Raw genomic sequence first — 21,325 nt, 5'->3', positions numbered from 1 at the left:
CGGGGGACAGCGGAGCTGAGGCTGGTCCCGGCTTCGGCCTGAAGAGTCCTCTGAAGCGGGATCCTGACACTGGCAGTGCCAGGCCTGGCACGCTGCTGCTGCAGGGTGTATGCTGTGCAAAAACACTTGATGCTTTCAGGCTGTAGCGCCTAAGAAACAGTAGTCGCTTGCTGTCATCTGAGGCCATATAGCTTACAGGTTGTGATTAAACTTTTAAAATTATGGTTATGTAGGCAAATTGAGTCATTTGTAGTAGCGTGGATTTAATGACACTTCAAAAACTTCGTTGCAATAAAAAGTCAGCCTTCCAGTTTTCAAGGTTTCAGATTTTTAAATCTCTGCACCACTGACAGACCCGTTTTCCCCCATGTTTTCTGCTGCTCAGTACCGCAACATGACGTGCTGGATGTTACTTTCCCATCACATTGCTTTGAAAATTGATCATGACCCTTCAATAAGTGTTAAATTTAAGGCAGTATTTGATGGGTCAGAAGAAAGCAGTATGTCCTTTCGCTGCCAAAACTGCACTTCAGTGAAAAGATTATCCTGGCTTGGTAGGAACTGGGTCATGCAGTTGAAAAATTATACAGGTCATACAGTTGAAAAATTTTGAATAGACTGAAAAGCTTTTAAGTTCTGAGTGAGAAGAAATGCCAGAAAAATCTCACTAGTGAGGCAACCTTAGTGGAAATTCTGCCCTCGTAAGGATTGCAGGCCTAGGCCCCCAAAAAAGCAGGGAAGGCTGACTCAAGGTCTTGCTGATGTAACTGTTACTGGTTTAAAAAAAATACTTGCAGAAGATACCTTTTCAGTAATGTTCTGCTGGCATTTTTGTTAATAAACCATTGCAATGATGATTTAACAGTGATTTAATATTAGGGCTAATGAGATTGTAGAGCATAGGTGTTTGTAGCGTAGAGTTTAGATAATGCAGTTGTTTGGGGTTTTAGAATAAATAATAATTTTTTTTATACCTAAGGCCATCTAAGTCCTTGTGCTCTGAGTTTAGAATTTGCAGTACAAGACTGCTGCAATTCAAAGAATGGCTTTTTAATTGAGAGGCAAAATTGAAAAGTATTGGTTATTTGCTTCTAGTTTCTAATTCCATTTACCAAAGTAGCAACGTTTTGCTCTGGACCCTGTGCATCTTGCAGGAGTGTTTAATTTCCTGAAGTCTTAAAATCATGTGGTTTTCTACTCAAAATGGCCTTAATAACATCAGTAATACGCATTTCGGCTCTTTGTCAATTCAGAAAAAAAAATTAAGATATTTTAAGTCAAATTATTATTTTTTGAACATAATTTTCAAGTTACTGTTACATTTCAAATTCAAAAACTTAAATGACTTTCTAGAAACATGTACCAAAAAAAACCTGGAAAAAACCCCGTATGTTTTCTTTAGATTTTTGTGGATCAGGTAATGTTAAAAAATTTGCTGCCCCAGTGAAATGCTTTTGTGTGTTGTACCTGAGCTTTTCATCAAAGCTTATTCCTGTTTCTATTAAGAAATCATCTTTGTGTTTGGCAGCTACAGCTCATTGTGTTCTATCCGATACGAATCACTTCTTTGAGTCTAAGGGATCCACAAATAAAATTATCAGAGAAGAGGTTCAGATCCTGACAGGGATTGAACGCTATTAATGCCATTTACTGTTAGGTGCCCAAGCTTAAATCATTCATGGCAGTTGTCTAGGTAATTTTGATAATGGCAGTTAAATACACTACTCTGCTGTCATTTGGTAGCACGTATGGATTAAATGAATTTTATTGCCCTCTCCAAATAGCACCAAGTGGCACAGTGTATATTTTAACAGCGTGGGGCAAGACTGTTCGCTTCTGCAGCTCTGCCATTTAAATCACCACTGTGACTACCGCTGTGTGTGATGCGCTTCATTTAAATGCGTGTATCCTGCAGGGAGTTGCTTGAGGGCATTTTGTGACTTTTTGTTCTTATAAAATTTCCATCAAATACTTTTTCATTCCGGCTGCTGCTCAGAAGAGTGTGTAACTATGTGCAGACCTGCTTGCTCAAGGGGAAAAAAGTCCTTAGAAAAATTTTCAAGCATCCCCCCCCTTCATTTTTATGTTTTGTATCTAACTCCCACTAGTGTAATATGAAGACCTGAATGCTTCTGTAGCGTGAGACAAAGCTCCTTAGAGTTGGTGAGATGATCCCTGCTGCATTGGTGGGCCTTAGAGCAATGTTCTAACCTTCTCTGTTGAAGGTGGTCCCTGAATGGAGGTTGTGCCTGAGCAGGATCTCTCCTGGAGTGGAGGCACAGATTTCTGCAGACTGGTACTACAGGTGTCAATGTCCCCCTGCTCTACACAGCTGCTGGGCAGGGACATCTCTTGTGGCCACTGGTCAAGAATCTTTGAAATAACTTTAGGTATCAAAAATCACACTTTACCTTTAATAGTATGGGAATATTTTTGGTTCTGTGCCTTTTGTTTATTTATGTATGTATTTATAAAGAAACGTATATGTATTTTGTAAGAGAATAAAAATAGGAAATTGTCAAATTTGCTGCTGTAGAAAGGCTGATGAGAGGGTAACAGTCCAAGAAGTTTGTGAGCTGTAAGTTTGAAAGTGATATGTAAAACATTGCAAGAAGTGGTGGCTTGTGGATATCTAATTATCTGAGCAGTGGCCCCATAGTTCAGGTTGTCTTTTTTTCTTTTTTCACCCTTTCTTCATGAGAAAACTAAACTTCTAGCATTTAAATAAGATACTTTTACGTGTAGCTTTTCTTCACGTCAGAGGTGATGCTGGCTGGTTGAATGACTGGTGTACTCATCTTTCATAGTTAAGCTGGTGGTTCTATTGTAGGCGGTTTGCTGTTACACACTCACTTCTTGAGTGCTGTGTTTTTTAATTGTCACCTGAATTGCACTGATTGGTAAAAATAATGCTGCTGAGATAATTGGAGGGTCCCAAAGCAAGTTGTAATCACTTCAGCCACCTCAACAAAACCATTCAGATTAAAATGCAGTTTGAATTGGAGCACACATGGGCAACGTGTATTTTACAAATTACAGGGTAGAAGCCAACTGTTTTTGAGGGGTGTGAGGAGAAAGAGAACAAGCAAATTCTGGTATTCAAAACCAGTTAGGTCTTCTCAGCCAGTTGATATTGAGTCTAAAACTTCTAAATATAAGAGCTGTTCCAGTACAGTCTGCAATCCAGTAAATTCTCAATATGTAACTGATAGAATTGAAATCCATGGTCAAATATAGTTTAATTTTGCAGCAAAAGAATATTTGCTATCAAAATAATTGTCCTTTATTTGAGTCTAAGATTTGTCACTTGAAGTTAACAATGCATTTATTTTAAAAATAAAGATTGATGGCGGCAAATAACCTTGCTAGGCTTAAACATCAGTCCGCCTTTCAGATTGACTTGCACTTGTTTGTTCTGTCTTTTGGGGCTAGTGCATTCCATTATTTGTAAATAGCGTGATTGTACAAAGATGAATACATATGCAACTCTGGGTAAACGTGGTCATAAATTATCATATATTGTGCAGCCCTGAAATAATAATCTTTGTTTTCTGACTATAAACATTAGACTTCCCATAAAGAGTTGAAGCACTTCCAGTGCTCATGTTCCTAATATTCTCATTTCTGTTGGATGCTTTGATGAGTTGCAAAACATTTTAGAGTGTGGACTCTCAGCATGCAGGACATGTAGTGTGAATGTTTGCCCAGCCAAAACCCATTTATTTTGTAAAGATGACTTTTTAATTGATAATTTTTTGTCTATTCTAGATTAAAAGCATCTGTATGAATGTCTCTTCCAACTTGGTTTTTACAAAGGCGGGACTGGGATGTTGGGATGAACTATTTTGAATGGCCGAAGGTCCATTCCAAATTTGCAGATCTTGCTTATTCCAAGATAAGAAATCACTTACTTGGAACATAGTTCATCTTTCTCACTGGATATGCTATGTTGGAAAAGTATCCATCGTTTGATATGAATATAACATAAAATTGAATGTAGTTTTTATTGGCTGATGTTGGCTCTTAATATCTGCCACTGATAGAGTTGATGCATGGACAACCACACATTTTACAGTAATGTGAGAACTTTAATGCCTCGGTGTGATGTATGGGGTTGCCTGCCCAGTAGTTTCTTAATATTTTCAGGAAGGTTTAAAATGAGGTATCTTGAACAGATTCCTATGAGAGAATCACTGCTGAAGAGATGGACGGTGTCGCAATGTTAAGGTAGTTGTAAACAGTTTATTCTTCTGAGCACAGAGTGGACAGTTGTATCTTTTTGGTTTTGGAATTATTTCTGTAGGCAAAGTAAACTAGATACTTTTATGGCATGCATTGTTTTCAACTTTATTTTCTTTGCAATATCAGGTCCGAGTGATGGTGGATTTATGTAACAGCACAAAAGGGATATGCTTAACAGGTATGTTTATTGCCTTAAGCATTACACCTACGTTACCTTCAGGAATACAGAATTACAATGTTTTTGGAGAACTTGAGGTCAATGACTATGTCAAAGAACTATGCTCTTTATCAGAATTTACATATCATTTGGGTTATTTGTTTAAAAAAAGATAGGTGCTACTTTGAGACTTAGCTTATACCTACTTACTGTAAATGCTGGAACTTAAGGAGCTCAGCTGATGTTACTATTTCTTTCCCATTTTCGTAAGCAAATCTTATAGTCTCGGGTGTTTCAAATACTAGTTGAGGTTTAGTCTTGGTATTTTTGTGTATGTCCCTGTGCTTCAAGGCTAACATGGGATGAACATAGAGTTTCCGTTGTTGTAACTGCAGTGGAATAGTGGGACTTAGGTGAGCAATGTGTTAGCCCTCTGCCCCGTCTTGGGCTATGGTAACAGGATGTTGGGTTTCACTTGTTACCAGTGAGGAGCTGGGACAGGAGATGATGTGAGAAGTTTCTATGTGATTTGCTGAAGAGAATGTCAGGTAGTAGCCAATTTAAGGGCTATGGTCCAGCTTTGAAGTCTATAACAGACTGAGTCATGTGTTCTTTTTGGAAATGAGAAGATTAGAAATAAGCCACTTCTCATGAGTTTAAGAAAATGTTTCATTTGTCTGGTTTGTATTTTCAAATGGCTATAAGGTCCATTTTGCTCGTTACTATAGTACACAGAGATATTAAATACTACTTCTGAAATTGCAGTTGCGTTCTGATTGCTTCTGGGGCTGAACCACAGACAACCTAAAAGTTTGTTCTGAATTCATGCTACTTGGTGCCTTCTGCACCTTTTTGCTCTCTTGATACTGTTAAATTTTGTCTCTATTACTGGCTTTCTCTGCTGTAGGCCTCTGTATTTGCTACTTTTCAGTCACCTTTCTACTTCTCTTATGCTTATGCAAGGAGAATCAAGATCCTCAGTTTTTGAAATCCAACTAATTGGATGCACTAATGGACGTAACATTGTAGTGTGGAAAAAACGGTCATTTACGGGAAAATTGGCAGAAAGATGTTAACTGATGTTACTGCCTGTACTGATTAAAAGGGATAATTGCTGTAATGGTATTATAAAATGGTTTTCACTTTACTCATAATGCTTTCTAATTGATGCTGGAAATTGTCATCTTTAGGGAAATCTGGTAATTACTGTTATTTTCTGTTGTAGAGAGTTTTGCTGAAACAAGACAGTACTTTGTTGGCTGGATAAAAATGTTCACAGAACTAATTTGGTTCTTTAATTGCAACTACCACCTTTCTTTGTATTCCCCTAACCTGCTTTTCCTGTTTTTTTTGTTTGTTTGTTTTGTTTTGTTTTTTTTTAAAGTGTGTATTGGGGATCATGTAAGATAAATCTTGTTACAGAAATACTTTCTGGCTTACCCTTGCTTTACTCTTGCCTGCTATGCTTTCTTCTCACTAAGGACCTATATTTGAACTAAGTCAGAGAGAGTGAGACAGATTTTATTGTGTTACATGTTGCTGAATAACTGAAGCAAGTCCGATTTCTATTACACTAACCAGGTTCTGTGGGGAGCTTGGTCCAGTCTGGAGAACAATTACATGTGGAAAGCCTGATTGTAATTTAGATGTAGTTAACAGGAACAACAAGACTTTTTGTTTTTTTCTTTTCTAATTAAATAGTCTGAATCCTGAACTACAATGAAATGTCTGTAGAAGACAGCAAAGTGTAGCATGTATTTTTATGTGTGTTTTCAACAGGATTTTTGATTGTGACCTTCATCATTATTGTAAGGCTGTTCTTCTATAACAGGATCTTGGAGAACACTTATATAAAGGAAGTGTAATGATTGTTAGATGCCTTGTTATTTACAATACAAAGCAGTTAAATCTATAGGTGTTAATTTTGACATTTTAGGGGCTTTCCTCCCCTTTTACTGTTCTGATCTAATATAAATTCAGTTTGGAATTGCTTTTCGTTTTCTTGCCAGGTTAAACTCATAATTTCTTCTTTCTTTTGCTTGTTCTTGTAGGCCCCCCAGGTCCCCCAGGTAAGATGATTGGACAATTGCAGTAACGTTTTTGGGTAATTCTAACAGCTGCTGGTACAAAATGTTGCAGTGCAGAAACATATCTTTTATAGAATAGTCCTCCTTTGCTAATTAGAATAAGGGAAGGTTGAAAGACTGCCTGCCTTTATGATTTTTGTATTTAGGTCAACTTGTGCCCCTTCTGAGAGGGGGGAGATTTTAGACATTATACTTTTCTAGTGGAGGGAATAGAATAGTTTGACATTTCCTAAAACATATTTAATCAAAACCAAATGGGAATTAAGAGTGTTTAAGTAGCATTTATCTGAAGAGATTAGTGTATATATGTATGTATATAAAACCCCAGTGTAAACTGATGTTATCATTTAAAACTAAAAACATGTCTTTAAAAAATGTTGGTTACTGATTCCACCCTCCCACCTCTCCCATCACTTTTCCTCCTTTTTATTTAATTCTCTCTCTGTTCTCGCTCATGTGGTTGCTAGGCTATATGAATGGTTACTTGCATTCTTCTTGAGCTGCTTCTATTAAGAATAATTCTCTGTATCAGAAAAGTATCAGGTACTTTTTGCTTGTAGGGGTTCAAATAGCAACGAGGAAGAAGTGCTATCTTCTGTATCAACCAATCATGTTTTGGCACTACAGTATGCTGGACAAGTAGATAAATGCTCTCCTTGTGTTAACTAGTCTCGCCAATATCACAAGCAACATTTAAGCTTATGTGGCTTGTGGAAGGTGTTGTAGTCACTGTCAAATTGAGAAATAGGATGGGTTCTGCTGTGTTTGTCCTTGAAGTGGAATCCAACAAGCTGATCTGTGCTGGCCGTGATGCAAAACGTGTGCAGTATTCATTTCAGTCAGTTTTCTTAGGCTAAGACCAGGGCAAACAGGCACCTTACCTTTAAGTTCGGTTTCAGGGGGGTTGGAACTAGATGATCTTCAAGGTCCCTTCCAACTCTAACTATTCCAAGACTCTGTGATTCATAGTTGGGGTTTTTTTTGTTTGTTGTGGGTGTTTTTTGTTTGTATTGTTTTGTTTTGTTTAGCAGCAGGTTTTTTGTTTGTGGGTGGTTTTTTATTTAGTTTTTTTAAGGAGGATACTCTATTGACATGGAGAACGTAACAGCCAATTAGAGGATTTTGTATGTCTAAGGAATATATATATAAAAATATACTAAATGTAAACATGGTAGATTTAAGGATAAATTGCATTTAACAGTGAAAATTCAGTTATGCTGTTTGGTTTGTTCAGGGCCTCCTGGACTTGATGGACTGCCTGGCTACAATGGATCAGATGGAGTCCCAGGTATACCGGGACAAAAGGGAGAACCAGGAATAAACGGAAAAAGAGGAAAAATAGGTAATTTGGGGCGGGGGGGGAGGGAGGTGGGTTAAAAAAGAAATCCTTTCTTACTGTTTCTTACTTTACTTTCTTCACATGTAGCTACTTTTAGACCTTTGTACAGGGAGAAGGGTTTCAATGTCTACAAAGAAGTTGCATGTTACAGAATTCTGTAGCATTCTTTGTCTTGTACTAAGCTTTGGTAGATTACTTCAGGCTTATTCCACATTGAGGAAGAAGGTATACATGCGCTATAGAGTATTGCACATTAAAGCTATTGAATGCACTTAATTGATTCTTAGTATTCCAAACTTGTTAGTAAATAGTGTTATTGTAAGAATATTTCCATTCCCTCAACCTGCCAACATAATGGCTCTTTGACTTCACGTCTTAAAAAAAGCCAGCGTTTTGTTTGGGGGTGAGAGTTGTTACATGTTACCAGAGTTTTGGTCCCAGATTCATAACACCTATGGCAGGAGCAGTATATTTCCCCATTTTTCTTCTTTTCTATATTGCCCATTTAGGCTGGAAACAGTTGTGGAAATGGCCTAAAAGATACTTTTTTTTTTTTTTTTTTTTTTAGTCTTGGATAGACTTTGTAATGCAGTAGGGTCTCTGGGTACATGTTTCTGCTAAGAACAGAGAGAACCAGGAGCAGAAGTGCTGTCATCTCTTAGCTGCCCAGCTCATCGGCACATGAGGAAATGGGACAGGGCAAATGCTGAATATGGAGACCAGCAGTAGACCTGGCATGCTAGATCCAACAGATCACTGCGCAGTAGCTGCAATGGCAGGTAGGCAGTTACTGCACTCAGAGCCTATAAACTACTGTGAAGTTGTAAAGCAGTAATTGGTTTATCTGCTGCGATATCTGATGCACAACAGCCAAGTGCAAGCACTGATGGATAATTGGTGCCTTCAAGGCAGCGTGAGAAAGCAGGGGGTTGTGCCTGGTAGGAGGGTAAGGAGACAAAAGGGTATCAGGCTGGTAGAACCAAGAGGGGGTGGAGAAGAGGGAGGGGTATGTTGATGAGCAGACAGGCTGATGGTAGCGGGTTGGTATTTATAGCGCCCCATCTATTATTCTGGCTTTTGCACCTAGCTGTGTGGGCTTGCTGGCAGTACAAGTGGAACAATCGTCTACTGTATCTTGAGACACTACATGGTCTGTCACTTCGGTATCCTCAACACATTTTTAAAATTGGAAATGAAAGTGAGAACCAGTCTTCAGAGAGTCAGATGGAAATTGTGCCAAAGAAACATTTTCAGATTTCACCCCAAAACTGTAATTCTGTCTAGTTCAATTTAAATAGTAAAACCGTAAGTAGAAAAGCAAGCATTTTCTTCTCAAATATTAACAAATGTAATTTATTTGAAACCTATGCCTGCAAGAACACTGAGATTTCTATTTGTACCACTGTTATGTTTCTCTCTCCTAAAGCAAGAAAATACTCACTGCCTCAAAAGTAGAGGGTGCAAGGTTTTGATGCATCAGTTGTACAAACACAATGTTTTTTTCCTTATTGCATAATTAAATCACACAGGACAAAGCAATACCTTGTTAAGTATGTTACTTTACTAAATGATCAAGTGCAAAAAGTACATGGATTGATCATGCTTTTAACAAGCGTAGAGGGAAGGTTATAGCAGCCACGTGAAAATGTTACTAGTTGTCGGGACAGTGGAAAATATTAAAAGCTCAATGCGTGTTGTAATGTTAGTGTGCAATTACTTTAAGAAAAAGTCTAGAGGAACCATGAAAGTACCCTTCTTTAATGTCTTATAAATGTGAAAAAAATATATTACTTCACATTTTTCTGTAGTATTTCTACTTACCCAGAAATTCTGCAGCCAGTGTTAGTGAGGCCCAGCTCTGCACATTTCATGTTAAAAACTCAGAGATCACTAGATAAAGAATGTATTGTTTGAACCAATTGGATTGTACACAGTTTCCCTTCATATTAGGTTACAACATTGTTTTGAAATCAGAACAAATTACAGCTACCCAGTTAAAAACAGGTGAAAAAACAACTAGTGAATAAGTGTTGTATTAAAAAAAAGTGTTTTGATTGATGCTTAATACTGGAACAGTTGTTCTTGGTACTGAAATGCTTTTTATTTCTAGGTATTCCAGGACCAAAAGGTGATCAAGGACAGAAAGGAGAACCTGGAGAAATGGGTTTACCTGGCAAGGATGGGATGCCAGGAGGAAAAGGTGCAAGAGGAACAAAGGGTGAAAAGGGGGATGCAAACAATGATGTGATATTAGAAGGTAGGAAGGAAGTGATCTTGGGATCTCCCTTGCAACAGTGTACTTGACAAAAAATATATACTCTGCTTCTGAAGCATGAATGTGATCTGCAGGAGTAGGACCAATCAGCATAACTGTGTTATCCACACTGAAGTTTTGAGTATTGCTCTGCCCAGGAGATTATGTTCTCTTTTTAATGCAAGTCTTCACAAAAACATTCCTGCGTGGGCTTTGGGTTGAGGTGTACATGAATTCCACCCTTTCCAGTACACTTCCAGACAGTGTACCTCCTCCTGCTCTTTCTTCCAGTGTAGTTTTGTTTTTCTATTAGAAAATAAGGGGCAGATTTCCCCTCAGGAATACACGAAGCAGCCACAAATATTAGCTGTGCAAAATTATAGCACTGTACCATCTGAAGGTTGAGGTCTTAGAATACAGTAAGTAAAAGGTAACAGTGCTTGATAACTCTGTAATGTGCCTGTAATCCAGACAGATAAATTGCATTGATGTCTTACAACTTGTAAAGTTCTGTATCGTTCGCCTTGTAACAAACAGCATCCCACTGAGTTTATCGCACCATATTTCTGCACGCAGAAACCTCTTAAGAAGAGAGAGGCTGTTCTAGAGATCTCTCGAAGTCCATCACGTGGGCACATACAGTTCTCTGCAGGTTTCCTGTTGCCTACAGGGCCTGCGACATTGTACTCTGTTTTGTACATAGGTGCAAAGGGTGAACCTGGACCGCCAGGGCCCCCTGGACCACCCGGACCCCCAGGGCCTCCAGGAAAACGTAAAGGTAAAGCTAAAGCACAGCTTCAGGAGAACATATACAGCAGCAAATGCACAGGTTAGTTCTTTCCAGTGTTCTTTGTAGTATTATAAACAAGTTCAAGATTAAGCCTATGGCTCCAAGTCTCAAAAAACAGTAAGCATGTATTTAATTTTGCTGACATCAGGAAAACTGCACAAACTTAAAGCTGAGCATGTGCTTACATGTTCTGCTGAAATATAATCTGGATAAGGCAGCAAGCTATCTTCAATATAAGATTGGTCTTTTAATCATGCTATGTTAATGCTCAGGAGAAGTATTTACATGTTTTTTTTCTGTTAGATGGAGTATATTTGGAAAGTAAGAGAATTGCACTTGAAATTTTCAGCTTTTAAATGCTGCATTTTAATTTTACATGTAAATATAACACCTGTTAACCAGGCTATATTTCACTGTATTCTACAAAATGAAATTGCCTGGTCATTGGCAAAACTTGAGCTAGGTAAGACTTTTAAAAGCTGGAGGAATGCAAAAGGATTCTCTGACACTTTGTTTCCATTTGAATATGTAAGTTTGGGAGCAGGATGATTTTGAGTTCTCTTCCGTTGTTGCTATTTATCATTATTGTATCCTGAATGACAGGTGGATCGTGAGGCCCTTTTATTTCCTGTACTGTAGCTGTATTGATGAGCTATATGGCTAATATTAAGAAAGGAAAAATTACGGAGTACATTCTCTTCAACCTGTGGCTGCAAATTACACAGCAGATACTGTTAGAGCCAAATACGAGTATCCAGACTGCCAGGTCATGGACTGTATGCTGAAGTGTGGCAGCTGCTGTATAGTTTTTTTTCGTTTAAAATCACTGATTAGAGCGCTGACATAATTAAGGGTTTGCTGTGAGATAACTCTGGTATGATTTTTCAGGTGTGCTCGATACCAGTAAATACTTGTGGATTGAACTTGATATTGTGGGTTGTTGAAATATCATGTCAGTGTTTCGTGTCACAAGTTCATGTTTTAGAAGATCTTATTCTCAAATATATTAAAATTGTGCCTCAGATAAAATCCAGGTGTGTATGTGCATGTGCTCGTGTGTGTGTTAATGAATAAAATGCTGCCTCTGCTGTGTGGAGCACATAGAGAGAAGGTTAGTTGGCATGTATCTGCCCCCTCCAGCAGGTGACTGGTTGGAAGCACTATGCTGTCTTGAACAGTGTATTTTGTAAATATATTGACAGATAAAGTGTACAGAGCATATTTTTTCCATGCATGAAGTTTATATGGATTTAAATATATTAATAATAGCTAAATACTTTGTAGAAGGGGGTGTTGGTATCAAAGTGATACCAAGACTGTATTAATATTCTAAACCCCTTCTACAGTAAACAGATTTCTTACTATGTTTTTACAGAAATTTACATTTATCATAGAAATATTTCATTTTAAACTGAATTTTTTGGATAGGCTTGAATTTCTTTTTGCATGTTTGAGTGGGAATAGCTTCTAAGAGGTTAACAGGGATATTGAGAAATCTGTGAAAGTATTTGCAACTTTTGTATTGTAACCTTTATATTCAACAACAATAAAAAGAAAATGTAATCTCTGTGATCTTTGATCTCTCTAATGCTCTAAACAATTCTGGTTTGAAGTAGAGGTATTAAATGAGGGCTTGATTTTTCTAGTGCTTTTAAGTGCCACTTCAGGCACATTGAGGGGGAAGAGTGGGCACGGTTGTGAAGGCCGGTGCTTGGAAATCAAGGATGTTCTTACTCACTTTGTCATGAAAATCAGTAGACAAGTTTTCAAAGTATTTCAAGATGGATGTCTGAAGTTTCTGAACTTTTTTTGGCCAAAAATGTTATCACACATTCCTGAAAACTCTTTCTCAAAAAAATCTGGTTTTGAGACTTGCATTTCAAATAATTTTACGTACTAGAAGAGGAGAGCTGGAGAGAATTTTTTTCTTTTTTTTTTTTTTTTTTTGTGGCCAGTGAAGATGAGAGGAGCTGGTGGCTTGGATGCTCAGGAACGTGGGTCCTACAAACATTCTGGTATTGTGATAAGTTGAAAATTTTGGTCCAAGCTATTAGCTGACTCTGGAAAGCAAAGAGAAGCTGGTGCAAGAACAGCACTGTATTTCTAGCTTACTCCAGCTCAAGAATGGAAACAAATTTTGGTTTTGGGTATGCATACTGGATCTGGCTGTCCTTTACCCCTGGATGGTGCTGCATTCAGGGTGGTTGTGGCTTTTAGTGACTGTTGCTACTCCCGCAGTTCTGGCATGAAATTTTCCTCCCAGCTGAGATGCCTGCTTTCAGGGAGGTCAGAGTGATCTTATCAAAGAATAGCAAAGGATGTCTAGGTTGCTAATCTTTCACGTTTCTGGAAAAGAGGAGAGAGATCTGTGACAGCATTTGGTAAAGTGGGGTTTCTTTTGTAATTGGGAATGTAGTTTTGTGATACCAAAATGGAATAGCAGAACTTTGGGCAGTTATTAAGGGTGAAACAAGCAGAGCAATTTGTATGTCTCACCATTAATAGGGTGATAAGTTTCTATGTCACCATCATACTGCACAGTTTGCTGAGATGAAAAATACTTTTTTATAATTATTATAAATACTATTAACTAGTGAATATTTAATACTGGGTGGAACATATATCAATTACTTCTGCCTCTTATTTTTAATATAGCATGTAATTGTAATTGTAGTAGCATGTAAGAACCTCAATCAGGAGATGCTGGGTATTGAAGGGTTAGAACAGAGCCCAAAGAGCCTCCTTACAATGGAAAGTAGAGAGCTGGAGCAGAAATCTCATCCTACTTGAAATTCAGAAATGCACGAACTGTTATGCAAGGTAGAATTGGACCATTTACTCAGGTAGCCTCTTCTCAAGTGTTGAAACAGACTGAAGTGCTTTGGAGGATAAGCTATCGGCTGGATTTCCGATGGATTTCAAATCCCAGAGTGCAAATGGGAGTTATACTCAAATAACTCTGCAAAGAGGAGGTCTTCCTCAATGAGCATTTATGTTTTATGAGTCAGTAGGCTGTGAGATCTTATTACCAAAATTCAAGGTATAAAATGGCTTTTGTAATTAAATATTCATATCCCTTTGAAGAAAAGAGAATACACATGCTGATTTAGAGCTGTAATTAACTTATTACATAAGAATGCAAGAATGGTTTCTTTAAGTTAAATTTTGTATCAGGTAAAACTTTATTTCTTTAAGAGAAGAGAATAATTAGTTGGAATCTCAGGTGTATTTGTGCTCAATGGTAGTTAGCTAAGGAAACAAAACATCCCTGCTCCACAGTCCCTCGCGCCATCCTTCCCACCCTCCCCAGACAAACCAAATCAATAGTTTTAATGTCTTGCAAAATCCATTACCTCTCAGCCAGAATATTTTATGATCATAATCAGTAGGATACTTATCTTTTTTTGGTGGAAAGAAAGCAGCGAAAATTCCACATAAGAGTCTCTGTCTTTTTAATCTTAGTTGCTTTCTGCTTCATGCACCTGGAAGTTCTCAGAAAGTATTGCAAATATTCTCAAATCCCAATAGTGCACTCAGCGTCATTACAACCACTGACTATTGACTGTCCTTGACTATTCTGTCAAGGATAAACTACTGTATAGGGAACTGCTCATTCAGTTAACTGTATCTATTAGACTTAGTGCAAGAAAATTAACTTGCATTGCAATTTATAATTTCTGCTAAGTGGATTCCCTTTTTAGATATTTTGAGACTATTTTGAGATCAGAAACTGGAAAGAGATCTAGAGGGATTGCTAGATGTTAGCTATAGGCTTTCATCTTCCCATGGTTGGATTGACTGTTTGTGCCTCATTTTGGAGGTACACTGGGATCACTTACAAACTTTCTATGTCCTATCACCAAATGTCCAAGATAAATGGGTGGAAGAAATATGTGTTGTTCTTGCTCTATCTTGGAGTAGTTTCCTGCTGCATGAACAAAGAGAGGATATAACATAAAGGAGTAAACAGCAATACAGTATAATCTGCCCTTTCTTTCCCGAGTGTCACACTGCCCTTTCAGCATTACTTTATAGTTATTTCATATTTTTACTGTCTTTCTCATTTAAACTTCATCACAGCCCTGTAAATCCTAGAAATACATTGGAATGCAACAATTAAAATGCACGTCCAAAAGAACTTGTAGCCTGCATGTCAAGTGGTGTGAAATGTGTAAAGAGATGAAAGTTAAGAGTGGTTTTAGAAAACAAGGCTACAATGAAATCAGGATAGCTGAGAACCGTTCTCTGTGTGTATTCATTCCGGGCAAAATAAAATGTGTTGCATTGTTTTAAAGGCAGAAGAGGGATCTGAGTTTCTATAAACAGGTCCATAAATAATTTAATTCGGGCGTTGTTTTAACAGTAAATGCTAAGAGAAAACCCAACCAGTAACCCTTTAAATAGTTGAAGGGTGGGGAAGAATGTTTCCAGGGGTCTGCTTGTTTCTAATGTGAACCATTTCTCTGTATGTAAGGAATATGGTGTAATTTCCCTTAGACTTTCATATTGCTGCTTTAATAGTATGGATGACTGACCTGCATTCTTATGCATTGTGTGCTCAGCGTTACCTGTTAGTACTTTATTACTGACTCGGGCATTAACAGCACGAGGAAAACTTCCAGTGTTGCCTGCAGAATGCACCCCCTCTGCTGGCGTATGTAGATTTGGGCACGAAGCTTTTGAGTTTAGCCATCGCTCATTCCCAAGAAAGCATTTTTGGTATTGCTGCTAAATCAGCCAGCTGCCAGCTGTCTCAGTTGTCTGAAGTTATCTAAGGAAAGGGGAACCGTGTCTTTCTAAGCAGCTACTCCGAAATTCACAGCTCAGGAATTAAATCTGTTGAGCAAAATTAGTTACTTCTCAAAGTTGACTGTCAGCCTTGCAACTTTAAGGAAACAAACCAGCCCAAACACTTAATTTCCTTGGCAGAACTGAGAGCAAGTCTTTTTTATCTCATTTTTTGACCAGACCAACCTAAGCTTTTTTCCCAGACGAAACAAAATCCCAGTTGTCATTCCTTTATTTTAGTGGAGTCGCTGATGTGCACATCTGTCAGGTCAAATATAGAAACATGACATGTTTTACCCTTTCTCTCTCAACTCTAGGTGACACATGTGCTGTACCAAATGATGACACGCTGGCTGGAAAAGCTGAAGACAGAATCCCCAGTCCTTCAAAAAAAGCTGGTAACCTGCTACAGAGTGTGACTAACTGCTACTTACTGTTTTAATGTCACAGATAATGGACATGTGCTTTTTCTCTACCAGGATGTGTCATAACGTCTGTAGGAAGTCCTGTTCACTTTGTCAGCGTACAGCAAACGTTTGGAACTTGGATGCGGGAACCTGCAAATATAAGCGATGAAAGGATTTGGCTTACCATGCATTTTTCAGGTACGCTAGTCGTAGGCACTGATCAAAAATGAGTTGCTATACTAATATTGTTTCTTTAATTCCGTCAGCCTAAACTAGTATTTCTAATCAAGTATGGTGGGGTTTTTACCCACATCTTTTTTCAGAATATTTTCCATATTACCTGTATAATACTTAGTGATACATATGGTTATAGACACTTGCAGTATCTGTAGACATTTTCTGAGTCAACATCAGATTTTGAAAATAGTTTGAGGATTTTAGGGTTTTTTTTTTATCCAATCAAGATTTAAATGCCTGTTGTTCATGCCTTTTTATTCTTTCAGTAATTGCTTGTGGCTTTACTTCTCTCAATTATAGCTAGGATTTTTGCCTTCTCATTTAGCTAGGCATGAAAATGAATCAGATGTGGCGTGAACTACTTTTAGTGCAGAAAAATTCTGGGATCTAAATGGAAAAAGGAAATATTTTCTGTATATTTACCAACTGCATTCCGAATTAGGGCCCATCAGGTCAGTGGGAAGCAGGCCCTTGAACACCTCTATAGATTTAGGTTTTGGTGTTTGTCTCTGGATTATTTTATCATGTTCCAGAAATGAAAACACAATTGTCTGTCAGATATTTGATTGAGATTGAATTTTAGGGTAGAGATTTCAAAATTAGATGAACTGAATGATAAGTCCTTTTTTCATGTTTTCCCCTTTGTTTAGGAAACTCTGTAAAAGAATATGAGAATTCCAATGCCTTGCTGAATGACAGCTACAGGATCATTAACATCACAGGATTCTTTTATGGATGTGGTCATGCAGTACATAACAATCATCTGTACTATCAGAAGGGAGGAACCAATGTCATTCTGAAGTAAGACAAACACAGCTGGCTTACAGCAAGCCATGTTGTTGGAAGGAGGGGCAATGGGTTAGAGTGACAGAGGTGAACCTCAGAAAAACAGACCGCTTTCCTTGTATCATTTTGTGTTTCTTTTTGGTCCTATCTAGAATAGGAAAAATGGAGGGATGGTTCATAATTCTTTCCAGAACAGAACAACTAATTCTTTCCAATCTGTAACTAGAATGTGGGCCACCGGCCTTCCATCTGTGTGGGCAGATGCTGCGGGAGGAGAGGAGCGGGAAGGGTAGTCCAGGTCCATTACTCTGCTGTGACAGTTCTTTAAGCTTTGTTCAGCTCTGTGTCTAAGGGGTTACCTGAGCAGTTTACTACATGATAAGACAACTGGGCCTCCAGATGAAGAAGATGCCATGTGCAGAGGTGACAACAGATTTTTCTTTTGGCGATCCTGGGGTCCAATGGGTTTCTGTTATATGTTACGCTGCTGTGGGTGGTGTTGCACTTGGATTCTTTGCTGTGTTCATACTTGTGAGAAAGAAATGAGAACTGACTAAGGAATTTGGGGGTCAGAAAAAGAAGTATTTGATTTAAAAAAAAATAAGCTATGTGTCTAACAGCATCAGAGTAAGAATTGGTTCAGCTGCAGTTTGCGAGACACAGATGAGTGGTTATGTGATTGTAGCCCACACGTGGAACTTGGCTTTCCAGAGCTTCTTGCTGGGTTGATGCACGTCCTTTGCTCTCAGCTAGCACTGTTCTGATCTGGTAGGGGTTGAGTTAATGCTGCTAGTGCAGAGGAATGCACTCAGGCACCAGCTGAGGACATGGCGACCTGGTGAATTGCACGTTCCGTTGTGGAGGAGCGGTTCCACTGTTTTATTTCCTCATAATACGAAGTTCCCACAAATCTCCCAATGTATCTCCCTGAATTGGAACTGGGAGTTACGTGTCTATTACTTCAAAACCAAAATCTCATTTTGTGGGAAGAGCCAAAGAAAGACAGTCCAAGGGCAAGTGGCAAGATTGCATCTGCTTTCAAGTTTTCTTACATGACTGATGTTTGAGCCAAGAACGTTACTGTACTTTGATGTCTATTCCCAAGCAGGTGTGAGTGCTGCCTTCCTATATTCATTTGGATGCCAAGGAATGTGAGCAAGCTGCTTGGATTCTATAATATTTATTCTGTCAAAGACAAGCCCACTTTTTGGCAACCTCATTTAAATATCTTCAGGGCTTTTTGTTTATACGTCTGTAAAAGACCATCTCTGTCTAAGCAGTGTGTGGTAATAGGACAGAGGTTCCTCACCTTTGCTTGGGTACCGTTAATTGGGAAATGCCTTCACCTACAGAAGAACACAAGCCAATTGTGGAATTTTCAAAGCTTCTCTAAAGTTGCTGGGAGATGGCCTTTCTGTTCAGTTATTCACTCTAAGATTATTTACTTTCAGCACTGATAGGATGAGGCACTATGAATTCTGTGACAGTGAAGTCCTTGATTTTGGGCTGCAGAAAAGCTTCTGGGAATTTTTGTATTGATTTAATGGAAAGAATAGGTGGGGACCTGGTTGGTTCATTCTGCAAATGTTGAAAAAAATATTTAAAAGGAGTTTCCTGTCATATTTAAAAGGTGGTAGAACGAGGTTTGGCTGACCTTTGGGAGATTTTCTCATGATGGTCAGATCTCTGACACTGCTTCATCCTTTCTTCCTTTGTTTCATAACTTGCTTTCCCACCTCTGTTATTTTTGGTTAACTTCATTCATCTTAGTGATCAGAGAAGTGTTTGTAGCTTGAGTTCCCTGTGGCTGATGAAAATATTACACTATGTCTTGTCATTTATCCCAAGGTGCCAGAAAATTAAGGAATCTCTAGACTGCTTGGAGTTTTAGGCTAGACTGTCCTTGATTGGAGGGAGCAGAAGAGAACCTCAGGAATGAAACCTCACTTTTGTGCTCCCTTCAGGATTTTCACATAAAAGAGGAAAAGACAGGGTTTTCTGTGTTGCAGATCTTGCACGTTTCTAATGAATCTTAAGACGCTTTTTATCTTGTTAACTCCTTTTATAAAAAAAAAAATCCTGAAGAAAATGTGCATTTCTATGGGACTATTCCTGCTAAGGGTTGTCCTTGTAGCCCTTGCCCATGGTAAGGTACAAAGATTTAGCAACTAACAAGATTATCTAGATTATCTAGGTTGACACATGTTTCTCAGAAATCTTTTTTTTTTTATTGCACATACGTACTGCTGGAATATGGAGTTGCTGCAGACGTGAGTTTTACAAAAGCTGAGGGGAAGCATCTAGTTAGTCATTCTTGACTTTTCTTAGTACGATTTTTCCAGTATATGCTATCGATGCCTCTTCCACAGAAACACTATTCTTCCAGTATTTTTTTTTTCCTATTGTTCCTGGGTCTGAAATGTTCCTGTCATTAAGCCTGTTTTTTCAGAAAACTTTTGTAACTGTAGCAGATTCCTGTATTGAGTAATGTTTTTCCTTTATTTGAGGAACAGCTAGATACAAGTCAGACAATGAAATGTGCTTCATTACAGAAGGCATTGCTTAAAAGGATAAAGCATTCTGTCTCTGCCTTCGCTAAAGCACTGCATTATTCAGTGATTAAATGCTGACTGCAAATGTGTCTTGATAGTAGCTGATTACCCTTTTAAACTAGTGGAGGAACTCAATTTAGCTGCTCGATGCCGCTGTCCTCTGATTATCATCCTGTTAAGGAATTTCAAGGAATAAAAACAATTTTATACATCAGAGATGAGACATTCAGGCTGTGCTGTTGGAGGCCAGCATGAGGTCAGAATTTTGGCTCTGCAAAAGCAGGATTTTTATTCCTTTGATGTTTTCTTGAGCAAATCACTGCACTATCTGAACTGTTTTCAAAAGAGGAACTCTAAGACTAGGTGAACCTGCCCAGAATTCATGCTGGTTTGGTCAATCACATTTTCTCCCTTTGGTTCCCACCTAGTAGAAAGCAAACTTCTGTACAGATTTCATTTCACAAGTTTGGGCCTTCACCTGGTATCTAATTCTTTTTCATACCCATTCCTTTCAGTTGCTTCTTTCATCCTAGTGATAATGAAGCTCATAGACTAAATAAAGTGAAACCTACCCAAGCAAGTTCATGCTCTTGTGTGTCTTTTAGATTGGTTATTACTTTGGAATTTTCTCCTGGTGTTTTGGAAGGTGCTTTGAGTGGAATACTTGATCTTAAAAGACATCAGAACGGTCCTTGAATTCGAGTATTTTCAACAATGCTTCTATGAGTAATAATGCACTCTGAATTCATTTGACCAACCAGTGCGTATAAAAATGAATTTTTAACACAACATATTGAATACTTACTTTATCTCATTTCAGACTTGGGCTTGATAAAGCATCGTTGGGCACACTTCTAATTGAAAATGCCTTGTATCATGGTCGTAACTACCTCTTTTCTAACTCGAAGACGTATTTCAACGTAGCAGTGGATGAGAAGGGTCTTTGGATTATATATGCCTCAAGCACTGACGAAAATATAATAGTCGCACACATTGATGAAGAGACATTTTCAGTCATTCGGCATATCAATACTACATATCCTAAGTCCAAGGCTGGTAATGCATTCATAGCATGTGGCATTATGTATGTTACTGATACTAAGGATATGACAGTAAGTTTTGCTTTTGATTTATTGAAAGAGAAGCAGATTGATGCAAGGTTTGAGTTGCGGTCTTCACAGTCTGTTCTTGCCATGCTTTCATACAGTCTAAGAGATAAGAATTTGTATACGTGGGAGAATGGGAGCTTAATGGTATACCCTGTACATTTTGGCAGGTGAATATATTTTAGAATGTCGTGTATGGGATCCATGTTTGACTAAATAGATTATTTAAAGGTATATGATATACACGTGGGGGTCTCTTCACTTGGTATAATTGTCTGTTCACCCAATGGTGGTTTGTGAGTGTGCACAAAAGGGAGATCGGGGGCCTTTGTATAAGCACACTTCAATTATACAGGCCATTCTCGTCTTTTTAAAAGAATAGCTGTTCAATATTGCAGCTGGCACACAGTTAGCACAGACTTGCTTTTGTCTTTCCCCTGTTATGCAGCCAATAATTACTTCTAATGTACGTTGATTATTCCATGGTCATGTGCTCAGCAGAGACTATTTATAACTTTCAGTTGCAATCATCTTATCTGCAATCACTTTCTAGTGATTATGGTCTAGTACAAATGTCTAA

At 38.2% G+C, this 21,325-nt stretch overlaps 1 protein-coding gene across 1 annotated transcript in view; it reads left to right on the top strand.

Annotated features, from left to right (window-relative positions):
* GLDN (gliomedin) overlaps nucleotides 1-20,919 on the top strand; it is a 23,148-nt gene extending 2,229 nt beyond the window's left edge. Inside the window, exons 2-10 of the mRNA XM_009885705.1 lie at nucleotides 4,369-4,420; nucleotides 6,451-6,468; nucleotides 7,721-7,828; nucleotides 9,936-10,082; nucleotides 10,783-10,908; nucleotides 15,975-16,055; nucleotides 16,137-16,262; nucleotides 16,952-17,102; nucleotides 20,460-20,919. Of these exons, the coding sequence (XP_009884007.1) occupies nucleotides 4,378-4,420; nucleotides 6,451-6,468; nucleotides 7,721-7,828; nucleotides 9,936-10,082; nucleotides 10,783-10,908; nucleotides 15,975-16,055; nucleotides 16,137-16,262; nucleotides 16,952-17,102; nucleotides 20,460-20,919 (1,260 nt within the window). The 5' untranslated portion in view covers nucleotides 4,369-4,377. The remainder of the gene's footprint in view (nucleotides 1-4,368; nucleotides 4,421-6,450; nucleotides 6,469-7,720; nucleotides 7,829-9,935; nucleotides 10,083-10,782; nucleotides 10,909-15,974; nucleotides 16,056-16,136; nucleotides 16,263-16,951; nucleotides 17,103-20,459) is intronic.
* The last annotated feature ends 406 nt before the right edge of the window (nucleotides 20,920-21,325 follow it).

The sequence above is a fragment of the Charadrius vociferus genome, unplaced genomic scaffold (genome assembly GCF_000708025.1).
Source record: "Charadrius vociferus isolate BGI_N301 unplaced genomic scaffold, ASM70802v2 scaffold325, whole genome shotgun sequence".
Lineage (NCBI taxonomy): Eukaryota > Metazoa > Chordata > Aves > Charadriiformes > Charadriidae > Charadrius > Charadrius vociferus.
The sequence above is the reverse complement of the archived record's forward strand: the minus strand, read 5'-3'. Positions and strand labels throughout refer to the sequence as shown.